Here is a 19,526-nt window from a genome sequence, read left to right on the forward strand (position 1 = left end):
ATTAATTGGAAAAAGTAATATGGTATGTTACATACACAAAGCTTCCTTTACTTCTGTACGTAATTGCCTCCTTCATTTAAATGTTTGCTGGATTTGCTCATGAGCTTAAGGATTCCCATGTTATATTCTTCTGCAGCCAGTTCATTAAGCCAAATGATCACTATGATCAGTGTAAATTTTTATTGTGAGACTATAAGAAAACTATGGCGAGCCATCCAATTTGTGGGATTAGGAATGCTTTCTTTACAAATTGTTCTTTCCTATAGTCCGGACCTTGTTTTTAGTGGATTTGCTCATGAGCTTAAGGATTCCCATGTTATATTCTTCTGCAGCCAGTTCATTAAGCCAAATGATCACTATGATCAGTGTAAATTTTTATTGTGAGACTATAAGAAAACTATGGCGAGCCATCCAAAATGTGGGATTAGGAATGCTTTCTTTACAAATTGTTCTTTCCTATAGTCTGGACCTTGTTTTTAGTGGTTTCCACGTTTTCCTGAAGCTGAAAGAGTTTTTGGACGTTAAGTGTTTTGGAAGTTGAGGAAAACAGTGACCACTTGGCTTAATGAACTGGCAGCAGAAGAGTATATAACATGGGGATTCTGAAGATCATGACCATATACGACAAATGTTTAAATGTAGGAGATAATTATGTAGAGAAGTGAAGGAAACTCTTCATGTATGTAATAGAATTGATTTTTTTTTTTCAAAAAATATTGTGTTTTCATTTTTTATAACTATATGGCCTTTCTTTTCTGGATGACCATGTAGATGCCAATGCCGATGAAATCCTACTTACAGAGTTTTGAGAACAGGTATTGAGTGAGCAATATAAGAATGTACTACAGCTTCCTTCTGTAGCAAAGTCAGGGTGAGACTGGTTTACATGCACATAGAGGCATTTAAGGTGTCATTCTTTCTGTGCTTCATATATGGAAGAAACCCAAAATAATTGGTAGAGTGAGATTTTCCCTGTACCGTGCACTTCACATTTGTTTGCAAAATGTGAGTGTAGATGTAGACACAGAATCTGCCAAATCTTGTACCACTGTAAAGTGATCCTAGGATGAATATATTAATATACCGTAATATTGTCCTACATGATAAAAATAGAAACTGTGTTAGATACACTTTTTTCAATACAAGAAGTTACCATTGAGTAGTGCAGGATTACATTTTGAATAACTTAACTCTGATTTTAATGTGGGTCGCACAGTGTGCTGTTGCAAGAAAAGTAATTCGACCTCAGAATTTGAGGTAAGATCAGAAAGTACTGTTGAGATTATTAGATGTGAAACAAAGTGCCTATGCTTTTAAGTTTCATCAACAGAAGAAATCCACATGCAAGAAATATACTAAAATTTTCACTTGTACTAAGCCCTCTATAGAGAGGGAATAAAGTCAATAAGTGGGCACACTTATATTTAGTTTTACCTAAATCGTACAGAACTAAGAAGTATATATATTTTTTCAAATTGTTTAAAAATGTGATCAACAGGTAGAGGATGACTGAGTCAACACATGATCTATGGGCAAGCGTCCATTTCTTGATCCGGGAAAAGCTCTATCGCTCTGCTTACACTGCAGCGGCCAATGGACTTCAACAATTTCCTAGAGATACAGTGCTTCGCCTTTCTAAAGGTGTTGCCTTGCTATTAGAAGGTCAAACTGCAGAATCTGTTCGTGCGCTGGAGGCGCTGGCAGCCGATGTCGTGTCAGGACAAGCCCTGGGTCCTCTGATAGCCCTGGCTGCTGCACACAAGGCCTGCGCTGTTCCTGACCATGAAGCTTTGTCAACAGTGGAGGAACGCCTGGCTGATGAGAAGAAGAAAGCAGGAGAAAATAGTTTGTACCAGGTGAGTAACTGGACCTTTCCTAAGGGATATTGAGATGTTCATTCTGCTCATTTGCTCGTTTTCAGTGTTTGCATTCTATTGTGAGCTGGAATTGTGTGCCATTAACTCCATTTACTTCTGGTGTTAATTTGTTTGCAGGGTTCTTTACAACGATATATTACAGGGATATGAAGAAACAAAAGAAGTTGTACAAGATTTCTAATTTTTGTGAATGATAATTTAACTACACTGCTTGATAAAAAGTAGTGAGGTTCCCAGAATACATGGTTGGAACTTCCTACACAGACTCCTTTGGCGTATGTGTAAATGGCTAGAGTTGCAATTCTTGGTGACAGGTAGAATGGCCACAAGATTGCATTAGTGTTGTTCATGTTTAGCATTGCCACTAGTCCTGGCAGAGTATACAAGGAGAGGGAACAACATCAGATGTTGAGTGGTCACTGTGAATATCATGGAGATGGTGCTTGTTCATGTGAGACAGCACCTGACAAAGTTTGAAAAGGGTTCAGTGTAGATCTCCATTTGGTCGGCTGGTCAAATCGTGAAATATCTAGATTTGTGTGACATTCAGATGTGACAATAGCCTGATATTGGACTGCATTGGAATGTGAGGGCAGGCATACTCAAGTGTCGAGGTTTTGGCTAATTACATCTGACCACCAAAAGGGAGGATTGCCATATTATGCACCAAGCACAATGCAGTTGCTTCTCACCTGTGCCAGCCATTTGAGAATGAGTGATGGATTCCCTGCAACATTCTTTGTCATCAGGCACCATTAGCCCAATGCGTAGGCTGCCAATATCACTGCAATTCCAACAGCTGATTTTTTAATGGGACTGGTAATATGGACTGCTGATGAATGGTGTCGCATTGTGTTCAGTGATGAAATGCGATTCTCCACTACCACTAATAACCATTGTCGGGGAGTACGGTGGTGACCTGGGGAGAGGTACCATTCTTCGAAGGTTGTGGAGAGGTACGGCGGTGTTACTCCTGCAGTCATTGTAGCCATCGGGTACGACTTCAGTTCATGTCTGGTAATGATTGTGGCAACTCTGGCAGCACAACGGTATGTCACATATCATTGTCGGCGAGTAAGGCGGTGACTTCAGGAGAGGTGTTATTTTTCCATTGTTTTGGAGAGGCACAAGAGTGTTACTCTGGCATCATGGAAGCCATCGGGTATGACTTCACTTCACGTCTGGTTGTAATTGGGGCAACTCTGGCGGCACAGCGGTGTATCACAGACATAGCGCCTCCTCTTATGTTACCTTTTACATGACACTATTGTAGTGTTATTCTGCAACAAGCCACTGCTCGTCCACACATGGCATGTGTCTGTATGAACAGTCTGCATGAGGGTGAGGTACTGTCTTGACCATCAGCGTCCTCAGATCTGTCCCCAATAAAATGTGGGATCAGCTTGGATGCAGAGTCTGTCTCAGTGCCAGTATATGGGATTGCAAGGACTAGTTACAAATGTTGTGGGCTTCAGGAAAGTACACAGTGCCTTTATGACACTCTTCCAGTCAGTGCATGCATCCAGGCCAAAGGAGTGCAACGCCATGCTGATCAGTGGGCTCGTACTGCCAAGTTCTTTGTAAATTTGATTTGATTTTTGATTATTGGAATAACATCACCTGTCAACTAATGAAGTTTTATTTCACTTCCTCCTCCCTTTCTGGGTGGTCCACTTTTCCCTCACTGAGTGTAGTATAGTTGAATAATAGCAGTGGGAATCTGCAGCTCGTTTTCTAGTGGTTAGTGTTGCTACCTACGGATCACGGGGTACCAGGTTTGATTCCTGGTCAGGTCAGGTATTTTCTCTGCCCGGGGACTAGTGCTTGTGTTTGTCATCATTTCATCATCATTCAAGAAAATGGTGAAACTGGACTGTGGCAAGATTGGGAATTTGTACAGATCCTGATAATCGTGTTACTGAGTGCCCCACAAACCGAACATCAGTATCAAAGATCATCATAACAGTGAGATACAAATCTGAATCATTCCTCATTTTGATGTAGACAATACGTAGGATGTCACTGTCATAATGATCTTTACTGTACAAAAGGATAAACAGTAATTTTTGAAGAAATTCTTTCCATCATAGGATTAGCTTGAAACCATTATATGCTGTAAAATAAATCAGCAATGTGAACGGTTATTGCTCTCATTCAGTTCATACCATATAATTGAGGAATTCATTGCTGTCCCTCTGCTGGGTCTATAAGAGCTAGTTTCTTCATACAGTTCATGCATTTCATTTTTTATAACTGCACCGCATATGCTACAGTCTCTTAGGAAACACTAAGATGAAAATGATGCTCTGCCACTTCACATGTACTCACACAATTTTGTGTAGTGTATCTGTTATAAAATTCAGATAGTGTTGCGCACTTCGAATGTGATTGTAGGAAAGTTAAAACCACTTCTCCATTTGCTTATTGTACCCCCCCCCCCCCCCACCCCCCCCCCCCCCACCCCCTTCCACATCTGCCCGATAAACCATGGACCTTGCCGTTGGTGGGGAGGCTTGCATGCCTCAGCGATACAGATAGCCATACCTTAGGTGCAACCACAATGGAGGGGTGTCTGTTGAGAGGACACACAAAGTGTTGCCGGGCTAACAGTCTGGATGATTGACTGATCTGGCCTTGTAACATCAACCAAAACAGTCTCGCTGTGCTGGTACTGCGAACAGATGAAAGCAAGGGGAAACTATAGCCGTAATTTTTCCCAAGGGCATGCGGCTCACCTGTATCGTGAAATGATGATGGCATCCACTTGGGTAAAATATTCCGAAGGTAAAATAGTCCCCCATTTTGATTTCCTGGCAGGGAATACTCAGGAGGATGTCATTATCAGGAGAAACAAAACAGACATTCTATGGTTTGAAGCACAGAAAGTAAGATCCCTTAACTGGGCAGGTAGGCTAGAAAATTTAAAAAGGGAAATGGATAGGTTAAAGTTAGATATAGTGAGAATTAATGAAGTTCGTTTGCAGGAGGAACAAGACTTCTGGTCAGGTGAATACAGGGTTATAAATACAAAATCAGAAAGCGGTAATGCAGGAGTAGGTTTAATGATGAGTGATAAAATAGGAACATGGATAAGCTACTATTAACAGCATAGTGAATGCATTATTATAACCAAGATACACACGAAGCCCACACCCACTACAGTAGTACAAGTTTATATGCCAACTAGCTCCGTAGATGACGAGGAATTTGAGAAAATGGTTGATGAGATAAAAGAAATTATTCGGGTAGTTAAGGGAGCCAAAAATTTAATACTCATGGGGGAATGGAATTCCATAGCAGGAAAAGAAAGAGAAGGAAAAGTAGTACGTGAATATGGACTGGAGGAAAGAAATGAAAGAGGAAGCCACCTGGTAGAATTTTACACAGAGCATAGTTTAATCATAGCTAACAAGAATCTTGAGAGAAGGTTGTATTCGTGGAGGAGACCTGGAGACACTGGAAGGTTTCAGATTGAGTATATAATTGTTAGACAGAGATTTAAGAACCAGATTTTAAATTGTAAGACATTTCCAGGGACAGATGTGGACTCTGACCACAATTTACTGGTCATGAACTGCACATTAAAATTGAAGAACCTTCAAAAAGGCAGGAATTGAAGGAGATGGGACCTGGATAAACTGAAAGAACCATAGGTTGCAGAGGGTTTCAGAGCGAGCATTAGGGAACGATTGACAAGAACAAGAAAGAAATACAGTATGTGGTGGTTCTTTCATGTATTGGTTTTTATATATTATGATAAGTTGGAGTTGTGTTATTCTGGCTGCTTCACAACTGGAAAATTATTTTCGTCAGTGACTTAGTTGTGGTACTTGTCGCAATTAATTTGCCTGACACGATGTTTTTATGTTAAAAGACACCATCAACACACTCAGTTCCAGATATATGGCTGTATTTTTTGTTATTGAGATTGGCTTTTGATAATTATTTTGTGCTATTATGAAAATGCAAGGCTAGGGAGATTCTTGCAGTTCCTGTTAAGTGGGGATCAAACAAATTTACTGGAGTCACTTTACTCAAATATGATTCAATATTGGAAAAAGTGATTACTTTTACTTTTTTAAAGGAAAAACTACTAATGAGAATTCTTCTACATTTACATTTATTTTTATTTGTCAAAATTAGCAGATATTAAGATATTTATTACGACTCTAGGCCTTTATCATTTATGACAGTGGTGCTGACCTCTGCACCAATGTTCCCCTATAAAATTTGTGTAAAATTTTGAAATAAATGACTTCATGAATATAAGGCTGTTACAGAAAAACATCAGTCCTTTTAAGTAATATTTGATTATATTTATGCTAAATATTACACGAAACTTACACGTTTTTGTGCCTCGTTACAAAATGCCTTCTTACACTGCGAAGAAACAGAAGGGAAGAGAGAGCGATCTTTTTGGAAAATAACAGAGATTTCAATTACATTCACAGATCATATTAATTGATTACAGAGTTTGATATTTTTCTGTGATAATACAGGGTGTACGTAAAGTCCGGGAACACTTTCAATTATTTGTTGCACAAGAACCAAACATTGTTCAGATATCATACATATGTCATTTTGAAGAGAAACTCAGAAAGTTTTTTTTTTTCGTACATGCTGCCACAGCATAGTTCGGTAATTTGCCGATAATCAGCGCTAGTCGCAAATATGATGAGTTTAGGTGCAGAGCGAGTTGTTTCATGAAATGGTCTCCCCGATCGCCAGATCTCACTTCGTATGACTCTCTTATGTGTTGACACATTAAAGATCTGGCATATGTATCGCCTCTACCACCTGATGTAGCAGAGCTCCGGGAGAGAAACGGGAAGCAACTGCCACAGTCGACGATGCCATGCTGGGACGGGTACGGCAAGAATTCGATTACCATACTGATGTCTGCCAGATCACTCATGGTTCGCATATTGAATGTTTGTAAAAAGGCAAGCAGAGGATCAAGTAGGTAAAAGGACAAGGGCTTGTAGGAATCCGTGGATAACACAAGAGATATTGAATTTAATTGATGAAAGGAGAAAATATAAAATGCAATAAAAGAAGTAGGTGAAAGGGAATACAAACGTCTAAAAAATGAGATGAACAGGAAGTGCAAAATGCATGACCAGGAAAATGGCAGAGGAAAAATGTAAGGATATAGAAACATATATCACTGGGGTCAGATAGCTACTGCCTCCAGGAAAATTAAAAAGATCTTTGCAGAAAAGAAAACCACCTGTATGAATATCAAGAGCTTAGATGGAAAAAGATGGAAAAGTAGAAGGGTGGAAGGAGTGTATAGAGGATCTATAAAAGGGAGATGTACTTGAGGGCAATATTATGGAAATGGAAGAGGATGTAGAGAAAGATGAAGAATTTGGCAAAACACTGAAAGACTTAAGTTGAAACACGCCCGGTAGTAGATAACATTCCATTAGAGCTACTGATAGCCTTGGGAGAGCCATCCATGACAAAACTCTTCCACCTGGTGAGCAAGATGTTTGAGACAGGCGAAATACCCTCTCAAAAAGAATATAATAATTCCAGCTTTAAAGAAAGCCGGTGTTGACAGGTGTGAAAATTACTAAACTATCAGTTTAATAAGTCACGGCTACAAAATACTAACATGAATCCTATACAGAACAATGGAAAAAGTGGTAGAAACAGACCTCAGGGAAAATCAGTTTGGACTCCGCAGAAATATAGGAACACGTGAGGCAATGCTGATCCTATGACTTCTCATAGAAGATAGGTTAAGGAAAGACAAACCTACGTTTCTAGCATTTGTAGACTTAGAGAAAGCATTTGACAATGTTGACTGGGATACTCTCTTTCAAATTGTAAAGATGGCAGGGGTAAAATACAGGGAGAGAAAGGCTATTTACAATTTGACAGAAACCAGATGGCAGTTGTAAGAGTCAATGGGCACAAAAGAGAAGCAGTGGTTGAGAAGTGAGTGACACAGGGTTGTAGCCTATCCCCGATGTTATTCAATCTGTATATTGAGCAAGCAGTAAAGGAAACAAAGGAAAAATTTGGAGCAGGAATTAAGGTCCAGTGAGAAGAAATAAAAACTTAGAGGTTCGCCAATGACATTTTAGTGCTGATAGAGACAGCAAAGGACTTGGGGGAGGAGTTGAATGGAATGGATAGTGTCTGGAAAGGAAGATATAAGGTGAACATCATGAAAAGCAAAACAAGGGTAATGGAATGTAGTCAGATTAAATTAGGTGATGCTGAGGGAATTAGATTAGGAAATGAGTGACTTAAAGTTGTAAATGTGTTTTCTTACTTGGGAAGCAAAATAACTGATGATGATCGAAGTAGGGAGGGTATAAAATGTAGACTGGCAATGGCAAGAAAAACGTTTCTGAGGAAGAGAAATTTGTTAACAGTGAGTGTAGATTTAAGTGTCAGGAAGTCGTTTCTGAAAGTATTTGTATGGAGTGTAGCCATGTATGGAAGTGAAACGAGGACGATAACCAGTTTAGACGAGAAGAGAATATGGTGCTACAGAAGCGTGCTGAAGATTAGATAGATAGACCACGTGACTAATTAGGAGGTACTGAATATAATTGGGGCGAAGAGAGATTTGTGGTACAACCAGAGTAAATGAAGGGATCGGTTGGTAGGACACATTCTGAGGCATCAAGGGATCACCAATTTAGTACTGGATGGAAGTGTGGTGGGTAAAAATTGTAAAGGGAGACCAAGAGATGAATACAGTAACCAGATTCAGAGGGATGTAGGTTGCAGTAGTTACTTGGAGATGGAAAGGCCTGCACAGGCTAGAGTAGCATGGAGAGCTGCACCTAGCCAGTCTTTGTACTGAAGACCACAACGACAACTACTACTTATGATTCTTGTCATACCATGGAAATATTTGCGTGTCTTCCTAATGATGGCAAATAGCTTTGTTTACTGGAAATCTGCTTAAGCATATAATTTATTTTATATATCTGTATGAAGAGCTCTTATGATTTTTGACAAGCCATAATAAAAGTTCCTTTAAAGAATTTTATGAAATTAAAAAGTAGGTATTTTGTATTCGATGTCTTTATTTATTTTTGCTACAGCTGTGAATATATAGAAACATGTGTATTTATGTAGAGTAACAAACCTTTTGTGAAATTTATGATGAAAAAAAAAGAATAATTCCTGAATGGGTATTATCACATGATCAGAATGTTGTTATTTTTTGCAACAGAAACATGAAAAATCAAACTTGGAAGATCACATTTAAAATAATGACTGACTAGCTACATTCTCAGAATGGTAGAGAGCTCAGCATGAATAACACTGACACTGTAGATAATTTTCCATATGTAATGTCATAAACAAAAAACTCATGGATGTTTAATGAAATCATCTTAACATTTCAGGCTGTGTTTGCACATGTCTTATTGGGACAGTATGATGCTGCACGCGAATTGGGTGGCTCACTGCTTCGGATTTCTTCTGCCTCCTCTGATGCGCTCGCAGTGTGTGGATGGGCTGAGCTGCTCGCTGCTTCTGGTGACAAGAATCTCGCTGAAAAATATTTTCAGCAAGTAAGTTATTTTTATGTATTGTTATTTATATGCTGAGGTAAATCACTCCTTATTTTTTATTTTATTTGATCTGTTATTTATTTATAGATAGGGCTAATTTGTAGGATTGTTATGAATTGTAGTTTGTGCATTGTCTTTTGTTGGTTGAAAATTTTGTAAGTGATGTCCTGATGTCGATGAATTAAATCTCTCTAGGATTGTTTCAGTAATTCTTTTTGCCTTGTGCCTGTTTTTCAACTAGTTTTATGTGGTCATTCTACCTCAAATTGACCTGTTTGGGTAGATTTAGATATGTGATGATAATGACTACAGATTAACATTACTTGTTAGTTGACACATCATGCCTTGGACTTGGTTCCTTGACACATCATGCCTTGGACTTGGTTCCTTCAATCAGAGCTCTTAGTGTCACACATGAACTGTCTGCTGTTGCCAGCATGCCCCAACAAAGCATCACTTCTTGTGTAGTTTTCATGCTGTGCGATGTGCATGATGAGTTGATGTTGGCCACTGGTAACAGCCCATTTAATTGCCGCCAGCCACAACAGCCAAGAAATACTTTCTATCAGTGTTCGCAGTCCACTTCCTATTGTCTGAAACTTAACTGCAATGTGGCTGACAGGTGGTGTGACACTGCTACAGCACCACATGACAAATGTCTAACAAGTAGTTTCAGGCAGTGTATACTACCAGTGATTTATTGGTTGGTTAGTCAGTTAGTTTCATGTTCCATGGACCATTTGCACAATGCTGATGGTGTAATCAAGCAATATTGTGTCTATTGACCTATTAACACGTATTATACACGTTTTATTGGCAGAACATTTAGAAGATGTAACAGATGTACTAAAGAGAATGCATACAATATACTTGTTTGTCCTCTTTTGCGCACTGCTGCGTGGTGTGGGATCCTTACCAGATGGGTTTAATGGAGTACACCGAAAAAATTTAAAGAAGGCCAACACGTTTTGTATTATCGAGAAATGGGGAGAGAGTGTCATGGACATGATGTGGGATTTGGGGTGGATATCATTAAAACAAAGGCATGTTCATTGTGGTGGGATCTTCTCATGAAATTTCAGTCACCAACTTTTCCTCGCCAACTTACATGGGAGAAACGATCATCATCATACAATACAGGAAATCGGAGCTCACACAGAAAGATATAGGTGTTTGTTTTTTCTGCGCACTGTTCAAGAGTGGAATAACAGGGAATTAGTATGAAAGTGGTTCGATGAATCCACTGCCAGGCCCTTGAGTGTGATTTGCTGTGTGGCCATGTAGATGTATATGTAGTTATATAAAAGATAAAGTTACATTCAATTTGAAGCTTGGTTTGAACACTACAGCACTTTATTAAGCTTATTCTATTGCAGATGGTATGCTATTGTTATCCTATGGCCTCTTAACTGATTTTCCCAGCCAGTTATAAGGGCCCCTTTAGTTTGTCATGGCCCCTGGACCTTGTTGCAGTTTGACGTTTTTCACTTAACAAGTTACAGCCAGAGATGGTAAGTGACAGAAAAAGTCCTAGTACCATTGGGGATTGAATACTGGGCTTCTACTGCTTCGCTAATTTGATGGGCAGCTGCCAGTGTTTAACAGTAATTGTTGATCATCTTTCTGTTTATGTGTGTTTCACAACTATAATACACTGTCCAACCAGAAAGTTCTGAGAAGGATTTTATTCCTGGCATATAAGCTATGTCAGTGGAGTAGCTAAGCTTGCATCATGAACTAACAACTGTAAACAACTGATGTGCATTCAGCCAGCCAGTTATGAGCTGACAGTGTTAAGTAGTAGGTGTGTGGCTGTAGTGTGTCATTGTTTCACATAAACAATGGAGGAATTTCTCCATATTAAGTGCTGAAGACATCTTCAGAATTTTTGAAGAGGAGAAATGTGGGATCCTACCCACTCGTCTTGTATAGGGTGCCTAAAGGTTGCTGCGTTCTCGGAATGCTATGCAACAATTCAAGCAAATAACATTAGTAGTTTTATTTCAATAAAGCATATTGATAATACTTAACTTGTATTGACAACGAGTGTCCTGCAAACAGTAATGTTCTTCACTAAAGACAATGTTCTTGCAAATTTGACACACAGTTTGTGGATCACTGATAACTGCTATCATAGTGTTCTGTGCTAGGCCTGTCTGCGTACTGTCCCAATACTAAGCAGTCAGTCCCGGCAGCAGCAGTGCTTTTATTCTCCTCTTGTAGAGGTCGCTCTTGTCATCGTGCGGTCCTAATCAGCATATCAGTGGCTGATGTTGTTTCATCGCCTTCTCTTCACTTGCGTTCTTCATCTTCATTCCTGTGCTTGTGGCTATGCCAGAACATTCCTCCCCCCCCCCCCCCCCCCCCTCCCCCAAAGCAATGGACTGTTGTGTAGGTAATCTGACCACTGTGAGGGAGGCAGGAGTGTGGGCACACTGCCGGGCTGGAAGCTGTGGCTGCAGGGGACGTCAAGCTTCCAACCATACCCCGCCACCCAGCCTGTGCTCTGGTGGAAATGTCATCTGGAAAACGACCGGAAGCGTATGCGTCCACCTCCTGCTGCCATGAGCCACATGAAGAAGATGGTGACTGCTGTGGTTTGGGTGGGCCCAGCTCCATCGGCAGGATGAGAGGAGGCGGAGGAGGTGAAGGCTCTGTCTCCATGGGGTCGTGCTGCGGTGTCGAGAGGACACCCTCTGGCAGCTGCTGTGGCCACGCTGTCCTCAGGATCCATGAATCTGGGGGACGAGAGACTGAAAGATCATCGTGTACATGACAAAGGCGAAGTTGATTTTGATGGCGGCGCTGCCAGCCATCTGGGCCTGAAAGAAGATACATGCAAGCGCCAAGTCAACGGACTATCTTGCCGTGTGCACACCATCTGCTGCTGCTAAAAACCGCGTAAAAGACAGTATCATGTGGCACAAAGCAATACTTGCGGCCTTCCTTTGGTGCCAGATGCTGAGGAGGGTGGAGCAGTTTCTGGTAGCGGTGGCCGCGAAGCAATTTTGCTGGCAATTGTCCATCTCGTGGGTGCGAACAATATGAGGCAAGAAACAGTTGCAGTGCTTGATCCGTGGTGTGTGTGGAGCGAAGTTTGCCCATCAACTGCTTGAATGTTCTGACAAAATGTTCGGCCTCACTGTTTGACTGTGGGTGGTACGGTGGACTAGCTAGATGCTGTATGCCATTGCATTCACAAAGTGCTTCAAATTCATTTGGCATGGTTTGAGGTCCGTTGTCTGACACTATTACTTCAGGTAAGCCGTCTAGGCAAAAAATCGATGACAACACCTGAATTGTGCTACAGGACGTTGTCGAGTTCATTGACTCTGCAGAAAGAAATTTGCTGTACGAGTCAACCACAAGCAACCAGCGAGTGTTCCAAAAAGGTCCTGCAAAGTCTATGTGCACACGTTGCCATGGCGAGTGCGACTTAGGCCATGCAGAGAATTTTTGTTGTTGAAGCGGACTGATTTCCCGCACATGAATCACACTGTGACATCATCCTTTCTATTTGGGTGTCCATACCCTGCCAAGCACAGTGTCGACGTGCAAAGTGTTTTGTATGAACAATACCCCAGTGCCCTTGGTGAAGTAACTGCAACAATTCTTTTTGGAAAGCCGTAGAGATCAACATATGAGTGTCCCCTGTCATTCTGAACAAGAATCACACCCTTCTGTACAGCAAGGCTATGCCGACATGCAAAGTAGCAGAGCACGACAGTGTTCTTTATGCTATGCAAGGTACAAGGACAAGATGTGCGAATGTATGTTAGCAAAATGTTCAAATCTGAATCAGCTTCCGTGGCCTGTTCAATTTTTGACTGGAGCAATTCAGAATCTTGAGCATCGATGTGACAACAAGATGCAGCAGAAGCGTCAAAGTCTGTATCAGGGCCAATCGGAAGACATGAAAGTGCATCTGCATTACCAAGTTGAGCGGTCGGACAATACACAATCTCGTACTGGTATTGAGACAACAACAAAGCCCATCTTTGCAATTTTTGGGCAGTCCATACAGGAATCGGTTTCAGTGGATGAAACAAGGACTGTAAAGGCTTGTGATCCTTTACTAAGTAGAATTTTCTGCCATACAAATAGTGGTGGAGTTTGGTGACACCATACACGATAGCCAGAGCCTCTTTTTCAATTTGTGAATAATTACACTAAACTTTGGTCAATACTTTTGATGCAAAAGCAATAGGACTGTCTTTATCACAAAGTCTGTGCGAAAGCACTGCACTGATTCCATAAGAGGAAGCGTCAACTTGCAGCACGACTGGTTTTTCAGGATTAAAGTGAAATAAGCATCAATCACTGCACAACGCATCTCTTAAGTTTTTGAAAATCTACTCGGTTTTCATTTGTCCAAATAAAGGGGACCTTAGTGCGATGCAAGCGATGCAATGGAGCTGTGATTTGTGCAGCGTTCGGTATGAACCGAATATAATAGTTCATTTTCCCTAAAACTGACTGAAATTCTGTGATATTGTAAGGAACTGGCAAATATCGTATGGCTAACAAATGCGAGCAAAGAGGTTGTACATCTTGACTGTTTATGACATGACCAAGATACTGCAACTCAGGTTTAAAAAAATCACACTTGTCCAGTCTATACTTAAGTCCTGCCTCAGATAGTACACGAAACAAAGCACATAAATTTGTCATATGTTCTTCAGGTGTATGACCTGCTACTAGAATATCATCCAAATAGTTCGAGAAGTTTGGCACTTGTGCTGTCAGCTGTTCCAAATACTGTTGAAAAATGGCAGGTGCGGAAGCACTGCCAAATGGCAAACGCAAATATTTGAACAAACCCAAATGGGTATTTACTACTTACACCTTTTGAGATTTCTCATTGAGCAGTATTTGAAGATATGCATTGCACAAATCAGTTTTTGAAAAGTAGCATCCTGCGTCTAATCTGCCCATGAGATCCTCCGGGCGTGGCAATGGATAACTATCGATGACAGTTTATGGGTTGACTGTAGGTTTAAAGTCAACACAGAGGCAAATGAGACATGAAGGTTTAGCGAGCAAAACTGGTGGACTTGCCCATTGACTAGCTGATATGGGCACAATAATTCTGCTGTTTTGCAAGTCTTTAAGTTCAGCAGCGACTTTGTCCTGTAATGCAATGGGGACAGTTCTGGCCCATCAAAATTTCGGCTGAGCATTGTCTTTCAGAGTAATATGTGCAACAAAATTGTTAGCTTTGCCTAAACGTTCGGAAAAGAGTTCTGGGAATTCTTTTACCAAGCTCGCTACACTGTCTTTTTACATTGAAGGCAGACACTGACAACACATTGTCCTGAATGTTAAAGCCAAACAAATCAAAAGAATCAAGACCAAATATGTTCTCACACTCGCATGATTGTAGCTCTGTTAAAGTCATTGTTCACATATGCGAGCCATAAATGGCAGGCAAGGTACATTTTCCGAGTACAGGAATGTCTTGTCCGTTATAAGCCATCAGTTGAATGCTAGGTTTAGACAGGCATGGGGAGTCTAACAATTCATATGTGTGACGATTGAGCAATGTGATGGAGGCAAACTGAAATTTCCCACATTTTCCACAAATAAGTAGATGAACAAAAACCTTGTTTGACTGGAGTATCACTGAAGAAACTGCATGCTTGCCTGTTGCAGACTCGGGATATACTGCATTCATGACATGGGCCTTGTGACTAGATTTTTGTGTTGTTTTTGTTGTGGTCTTCAGTCCTGAGACTGGTTTGATGCAGCTCTCCATGCTACACTATCCTGTGCAAGCTCCTTCATCTCCCGGTACCTACTGCAACCTACATCCTTTTGAATCTGCTTAGTGTATTCATCTCTTGGTCTGCCTCTACGATTTTTACCCTCCATGCTGACCTCTTATACTAAATTGGTGATCCCTTGATGCCTCAGAACATGTCCTACCAACTGGTCCCTTCTTCTTGTCAAGTTGTGCCACAAACTCCTCTTCTCCCCAATTCTATTCAATACCTCCTCATTAGTTAAGTGATCTACCCATCTAATCTTCAGCATTCTTCTGTAGCACCACATTTTGAATGCTTCTATTCTCTTCTTGTCCAAACTATTTATCGTCCATGTTTCACTTCCATACATGGCTACACTCCATACAAATACTTTCAGAAATAACTTCTTGACACTTAAATCTATACTCGATGTTAACCAATTTCTCTTCTTCAGAAACACTTTCCTTGCCATTGCCAGTGTACATTTTATATCCTCTCTACTTCGACCATCATCAGTTATTTTCCTCCCCAAATAGCAAAACTCCTTTACTACTTTAAGTAGGGTCGTTCTTTCGCGTGTTGCGTCGTTGTTCTGGTTTCGCAGCTTCTCCATGGCATGGAGGATTTAGTGCGGGTTTTGGTTGAGCAGCAGACGGAGCTGATGGCCACCATGAAACAAGTGCTTCCAGCGTTGCTCTCCACGCCGTCTGCTCCAGCGCCGTCCCCTCCTCCCTTTCCCCCTTATGACGAGACGGCGGAGGATTGGGATGCATATGAACATCGCCTTTGGCAGCATTTCCAGGCGTTTCATGTTGCTGATGCGGAGGTATGTTGTGCTCTCTTTTTGTCTTGGATATCTCCCTCGCTGTATCAAGTTTTGCGACAGCTAGCGCCGTTGCAGGAACCCTCGTCCTTGTCTTTTGACGCATTGTGTTCATTACTGTCTTCATATTATTGCTGCCGCACGCATGTTGTGGCGGCTAGGGTCGAGTTCTGTCGATGCAAGAAGCAGCCCCATCAGTCTTACCAGGCGTGGGCCGCTACCCTGCATGGTCTTAGTCGCAAGTGTCATTTTGTCACGGAGCAGTCGCGAGAGTCGTATGCCCACATTATGGTGCACGACGTCATTGTTCGTTTGGCCCCTGATAGTGAGGTCCGGCAACGGCCCTGCAGTTAGAAGACCCTTCCCTTGAGGAAGTCCTGTCCATTGCTCAATCGTATGAAGTCTCTCATGCCGCCGGTCAACAGTTGGAAGCGTGGTGCGACGTTGCGGCGGTTCAGGGCGGCACGGCCGCGTCCACTGCGTCCGGGGTGGACGACGTGCGAGCGGTACAATCTGGCCGTTACGGCCGCTCCCGCATGGCCCGTAAACAGAATTCCGGCCGCCGGCCCCCGTTGCCATCCTCTACGTCGTGCTATATACATCATGATCGGTCAGAGTGCCCCCAGCGTTGGGCCATTTGTCGCAAATGTAATAAAAAAAGTCATATTGCTAAAGTTTGCCGCTCAGCCTCAAAAGAATCGAAGGAAGCAGGTACAGAGGACATGGATGTTGACATTCAGGAAGTTTCATCGGGCCAGGCTCCCGACGCATTGGCGCGCAAACTCTTTATCGAGGTGTCGGTTCTGTCGCACCGGTTACAACTGCAAGTAGATACAGGCGTGGCAGTTTCGTTGTTGAATGCACAAACTTATTCCGACCTTGGATCGCCCCCGTTGGCGCCAGTTTACCGGCGTCTACACGGTTATGGTAAACAGTTCATTCCCTACTGGGTCAATTCACTACCGACGTGACTTACAAATCAGTCACTCGGCCTATTTCTTTTATTGTTGTCAGTGATGCGAGCTCCGCTAACCTTTTTGGCCTGGATGTCTTTCAAGCTTTCGGTTTTTCTATCACTGACACCATACAGTTGGTCTCCGAAGACGTTCCCTATCAATCATTGGAATCTTTGATCTCAGACTTTCCAGATATCTTTGAGGAGGGCCTGGGGCATGTTTCAGATTTTGAAGCTCACTTAACGTTGAAGGTGTCGGCTCGCCTGCGTTTTCTACGCGCGAGGCAGATCCCCTTGGCTCTCCGCCCTCAGGTAAAGGAAGAGCTAGACCGGCTGACAGCCCTAGGGGTCGTTCTTCCCATTTCTTCTAGTGGGTGGGCTTCGCCCCTCGTTATTGTAAGGAAGCCCTTGGGAAAATTACGTCTTTGTGGCGATTTCAAGGTCACCATTAATTCCCAATTGGTGACTTCTTCCAACCGTCCATTGAGTATGTGGGCTACACCATCTGTCGGCACGGCATCCAGCCACTAGGAAGTTTGGTCCAAGGTATCGTAGGCCTTCCTCGGCCCACTTCGCTGAAAGAGTTACAAGCTTTTTTAGGCAAGATAGCCTATTACCACCAGTTCATTCCCAGGGCTTCCACCATAGCCCGTCCCTTGTACTGCCTTCTGCGCAAGGGTGTTCCTTTTGATTGGTCACCTGCATGCGAGCGAGCGTTCACCTTGTTGAAGGGCCTCCTCACGTCAGCCCCTTGTTTGGCTACTTTTGACCCCAATAAGCCGTTGGTCCTGGCTACAGATGCTTCGCAGTATGGCGTGGGGGCGGTCCTGGCCCATCGCAACGCAGAAAGTTCCGAGCAACCACTGGCGTTTGCATCTAAAACTCTTAGTCCCGCGCAGGCCCATTACTCCCAGGTGGAAAAAGAGGCTTTGGCCATTGTCTACGCTGTTACCAAGTTTCACCCTTTCTTGTATGGCGCGAAGTTTCAGTTAATCACTGACCATAAGCCGTTGTTATCGTTATTTGGCCCCGCCTCTCAGATTCCGGATAGGGCGGCCCACAGACTACAGTGCTGGGCCTTGTTCCTCTCTAAGTACCATTATGACATTCATTTTTGCCCTACCGGACAGCATGCCAACGCCGACGCTCTTTCCCGTCTTCCGGTGGGCCCGGATCCTACGTTCGATCGAGAGGAGATTATGTGTTTTCATTTGGATGTGGCGTCCCGCCAAGCGGTTGATGGATTCCCGATCACTAGTTCTAGAGTCGCCAGGGAAACGGCAGCTGACCCGGTTCTCCGGCAAGTAGTTCGCCTCATTCAGCAGGGGTGGTCATCCCCTCCTCCAGGCCGGGCCTCGGACCCTCTTCGTAATAATTTTATTCTACGAGACCGCCTCTCGGTCTTGGAAGGAGTTCTCCTTCTGGCTACCGATGATACAGCTCCTCGCGTGGTTGTTCCTGCAAGTTTACGAAGGGAGGTCCTCACGTTATTACATGAGGGGCACTGGGGTGTTTCCTGTACTAAAACCTTGGCTCGCAGACATGTGTACTGGCCCGATATTGACAGAGAAATTGAGCACTTGGTGGTGCCGCCTGTTCCTGGTGTGCGAGCCAACAGGCATCTCCCAGGGCAGCGTTCTCTTCATGTCCACCGGCAACCCAAGCATGGGAACGTGTTCACATCGATCTTGCGGGCCCGTTTCTCAATGGCTTTTGGCTCATTGTCATTTATGCTTATTCCCGATTCCCATATGTGGTTCGCTGCTCCTCAACCACTTCAGAAGTTGCAATCCAGGCAATAGCAAAAATCTTTTCTGTGGAAGGTCTGCCAATCACCCTGGTCTCGGACAATGGACCGCAGTTTATTTCGCAGACCTTCCAGGATTTTTGTAGGCGCTTCGGTATTCGGCACGTTTGCTCTCCCCCCTTCCATCCACAGTCGAATGGGGAAGCCGGGCGCATGGTGCGCACATTTAAGACGCAGATGAAAAAGTATGTGCACGAATTTCCTGCGGAGGAGGCATTGACGTTTTTCCTGACGGCATACCGGACTACACCAATGGGAGAACGAAGCCCCGCAGAGCTCCTCCATGGGCGCCAACCTAGGACTCTGCTGCACCTCCTCCGGCCTGGTCCTCACCAGTCTTCGCAAAACGGAGTACCTGGCTTTCCACTGGGTATGTCGGTCTGGGCACGTGGGTTTGGTCACAATCCACGTTGGATACCGGCGGTGGTCCTGCGCCGAAATGGCCGCCGGCTCTATACCTTGCAGGCAGGGGACTGGGTGGTACGTCGTCACCAAAATCAGCTGCGTTTACGTTCGGGGACCCACCCTCTGACCTCTCGGACACCGGCTTCCCCATTGCCGGCACCCGTGTTGGTTTCTCAGGGGACGTTACTGCCTCTCCCCGCTGTGACTCCGCCGCACTGCGATGGTTCTCAGCCTTGGCAGCCTCCAGTAGCTCCAGCAACGGCATCGCCATCGTTTGAGATGCCCCAGTGAGCGCCGGCCCCCCTTGCAGGCCCGGTTTCTCAGGAGGCTGGTTCACCTGTGGTCGTCCCTTCCCCATCGTCTCCGCCACT

The 19,526-nt window shown here is 43.3% G+C and overlaps 1 protein-coding gene across 2 annotated transcripts in view; it reads left to right on the plus strand.

The window, feature by feature from the left end:
* The window catches only part of LOC126416348 (tetratricopeptide repeat protein 21B-like), a 260,751-nt gene that overhangs the window by 18,122 nt on the left and 223,103 nt on the right, over window positions 1–19,526 (plus strand). For both annotated transcript variants that reach the window (XM_050084027.1, XM_050084028.1), the window contains exons 2-3: window positions 1,499–1,856; window positions 9,254–9,421. In XM_050084027.1, the coding sequence (XP_049939984.1) occupies window positions 1,506–1,856; window positions 9,254–9,421 (519 nt within the window). In that variant the 5' untranslated portion in view covers window positions 1,499–1,505. The remainder of the gene's footprint in view (window positions 1–1,498; window positions 1,857–9,253; window positions 9,422–19,526) is intronic.

Source organism: Schistocerca serialis, chromosome 8 (assembly GCF_023864345.2).
Source record: "Schistocerca serialis cubense isolate TAMUIC-IGC-003099 chromosome 8, iqSchSeri2.2, whole genome shotgun sequence".
In the NCBI taxonomy this organism is placed as follows: domain Eukaryota; kingdom Metazoa; phylum Arthropoda; class Insecta; order Orthoptera; family Acrididae; genus Schistocerca; species Schistocerca serialis.